The sequence below is a fragment of the Tursiops truncatus genome, chromosome 4 (genome assembly GCF_011762595.2).
Source record: "Tursiops truncatus isolate mTurTru1 chromosome 4, mTurTru1.mat.Y, whole genome shotgun sequence".
NCBI lineage: Eukaryota > Metazoa > Chordata > Mammalia > Artiodactyla > Delphinidae > Tursiops > Tursiops truncatus.
Genome location: NC_047037.1, coordinates 135,323,852 through 135,326,257, shown reverse-complemented (window position 1 = coordinate 135,326,257; position 2,406 = coordinate 135,323,852). Strand labels below are relative to the sequence as shown.

The 2,406-nt window shown below is 58.1% G+C and overlaps 1 protein-coding gene across 1 annotated transcript; it reads left to right on the top strand.

The window, feature by feature from the left end:
- Positions 1-1,363: 1,363 nt before the first annotated feature.
- CLDN14 (claudin 14) lies at positions 1,364-2,074 on the top strand. The gene has a single exon (XM_004322400.4). The coding sequence runs from the start codon at positions 1,364-1,366 to the stop codon at positions 2,072-2,074; it is 711 nt and encodes a 236-aa protein (XP_004322448.1).
- Positions 2,075-2,406: the final 332 nt, after the last annotated feature.

Genomic DNA, 2,406 nt, shown 5'->3' with positions numbered 1-2,406 from the left:
TTTCCTCACTTCAGAATCAGAAGACACTCTGGGGCCATGAAGTCCAGCTCCCTTGTTTTGTTTTTTTTTTTTGGCGGTACGCGGGCCTCTCACTGCTGTGGCCTCTCCCGTTGCGGAGCACAGGCTCCAGACGCGCAGGCTCAGCGGCCATGGCTCACGGGCCCAGCCGCTCCGCGGCATGTGGGATCTTCCCGGACCGGGGCATGAACCCGTGTCCCCTGCATCGGCAGGCGGACTCTCAACCACTGCGCCACCAGGGAAGCCCCCAGCTTCCTTGTTTTGAAGACAGAGAGGCCCCGAGTCACGCAGAGGGTGGGATTCTCTTCTTCTGCCCCTTACTCTGCTCCCAGCAGCAGAGAGGAGCTAGTGGTGTCCACTCGGGCAGTTCTGGTCTCCCCCCTTTTTCCCTTCCTTCCTCTCCCCCTTCCATCCTCCTTTCCTCCCTCCCCCACTCCCCGACTCTCTCCTTTCTCCCTCCCAGTATTTCCTGAGTATCCCCGATACACCTGGCACTACACACCACATACGTGCTGGGTCCTTTTCCCCAAGAAGTGTTTGAGATTTTGCCATGGTTACAATGTTCAGTAGCAGCCTGTCTTGTAATAAGCCCACCCCTCTTCAGAGTGGTGTGAGAGGAGGTACCCGGCCCGCAGGGGAGGGTCACTGGTTCGTGGTCCTGGCTGCAGCACCTAAGGAGTTGATGACCTTGGTCATTCCTCTCCCCTGGCGTCAGTGGATAATCTCTAAGGTCACATCTGGGATTCTGGAAGGCAGCGTCTGACCCGCCTATGGTGCCAAACCCCCTCCTATGAGCACATAGGGAAGTCTCCCACTTTCAGAAAATGTTTCATCCTGACAGGCAGTCTAAGCTATCTTCTAAGTCATGAGCAGCACACGCCTTAACACTTGCCAGTCCATTTGTTGATTTAACAACCTTAGTGATTACTGATCAAACAGAATGAAGTGAGACTCAAATGCAGCAGAGTCTGAGGGTAGACACAAGACAAAACTTCCCACGTGGGGTTGGTAAGTACTGAGAGAAGTGGGGTCTCTGGAGTGTCCTTCCCTGGGGTCCTGGGAAAGCACAGCCCAGCCAGATGTCGGCTGTCACCCCTTCTAGCTCTGGCCTTCCAGGGAAAGCGTCTTAGGCGAGCCGCTCGTTCGTTCACCCCATCAGGTCTCAGAAACTATTTTTAAAAACATGTTAATCGTGTTACCAACTGCCTATGGAAATCGCCGTTTCGGTGGCAGAAATAAATGCATCGAGATAATCGTTAACCCGTTTCCTCTCCCCCCGCCCCGCCTCCCGGCTTCATTAGGACTCCTGCGGGCGCCTGAGCGAGCGGCAACCGCCAGCAAGGTCATGGCCAGCGCAGCCGTGCAGCTCATGGGCTTCCTGCTCAGCTTCCTGGGCATGGTGGGCACACTCATCACCACCATCCTGCCGCACTGGCGCCGGACGGCGCACGTGGGCACCAACATCCTGACGGCCGTGTCCTACCTGAAGGGGCTGTGGATGGAGTGCGTGTGGCACAGCACGGGCATCTACCAGTGCCAGATCTACCGCTCGCTGCTGGCGCTGCCCCGCGACCTGCAGGCGTCCCGCGCGCTCATGGTCATCTCCTGCCTGCTGTCGGGCGTGGCCTGCGCCTGCGCCGTGGTCGGCATGAAGTGCACGCGCTGCGCCAAGGGCACCCCCGCCAAGACCACGTTCGCCGTGCTGGGCGGCGTGTTCTTCATCCTGGCCGGCCTGCTCTGCATGGTGGCCGTCTCCTGGACCACCAACGACGTGGTGCAGAACTTCTACAACCCGCTGCTGCCCAGCGGCATGAAGTTCGAGATCGGGCAGGCCCTGTACCTCGGCTTCATCTCCTCGTCCCTGTCGCTCATCGGCGGCACGCTGCTCTGCCTGGCCTGCCAGGACGAGGCGCCCTCCAGACCCTACCAGGCTCAGCCCCGGGCCGGCACGGCCACCGCGCCCTCCTACCGGCCCCCCGACGCCTACAAGGACAATCGGGCCCCCTCGGCCACCTCGGCCTCGCACAACGGGTACAGGCTGAACGACTATGTGTGAGTCCCCACGGCCTGTCCCTCCCCAGGCCCCCAAGAGGCGCCGGGACCCAGGCTGCCGACCGCTTCAAGGTCCGGGCACCGAGTTTACTTCTGGGCTGCTTTAGTGTCCAAAGTAATAATGTGAACCTGAGGAAATGGGCTTAGGATGCAGGGAAGGCGGGGAAAGAAGTTGAGGAGAAAAGCTCTACATACCAAAGACTAAAAAAAAAAAAATCCTTCCTGTTTTTGTATTTATTATATGTATTTCTGTGGTGATTTAATGACGGCTGAATAAAAAGCGACTTGGGAGTTTGGTCAGTGGGGTTTGTTTGCAAGCCAGGAATAAACCTTTTG

Excerpts from the sequence above, each read along its gene's own strand:
- CLDN14 (XM_004322400.4), top strand. The coding sequence starts at position 1,364 with ATGGCCAGCGCAGCCGTGCAGCTCATGGGCTTCCTGCTCAGCTTCCTG.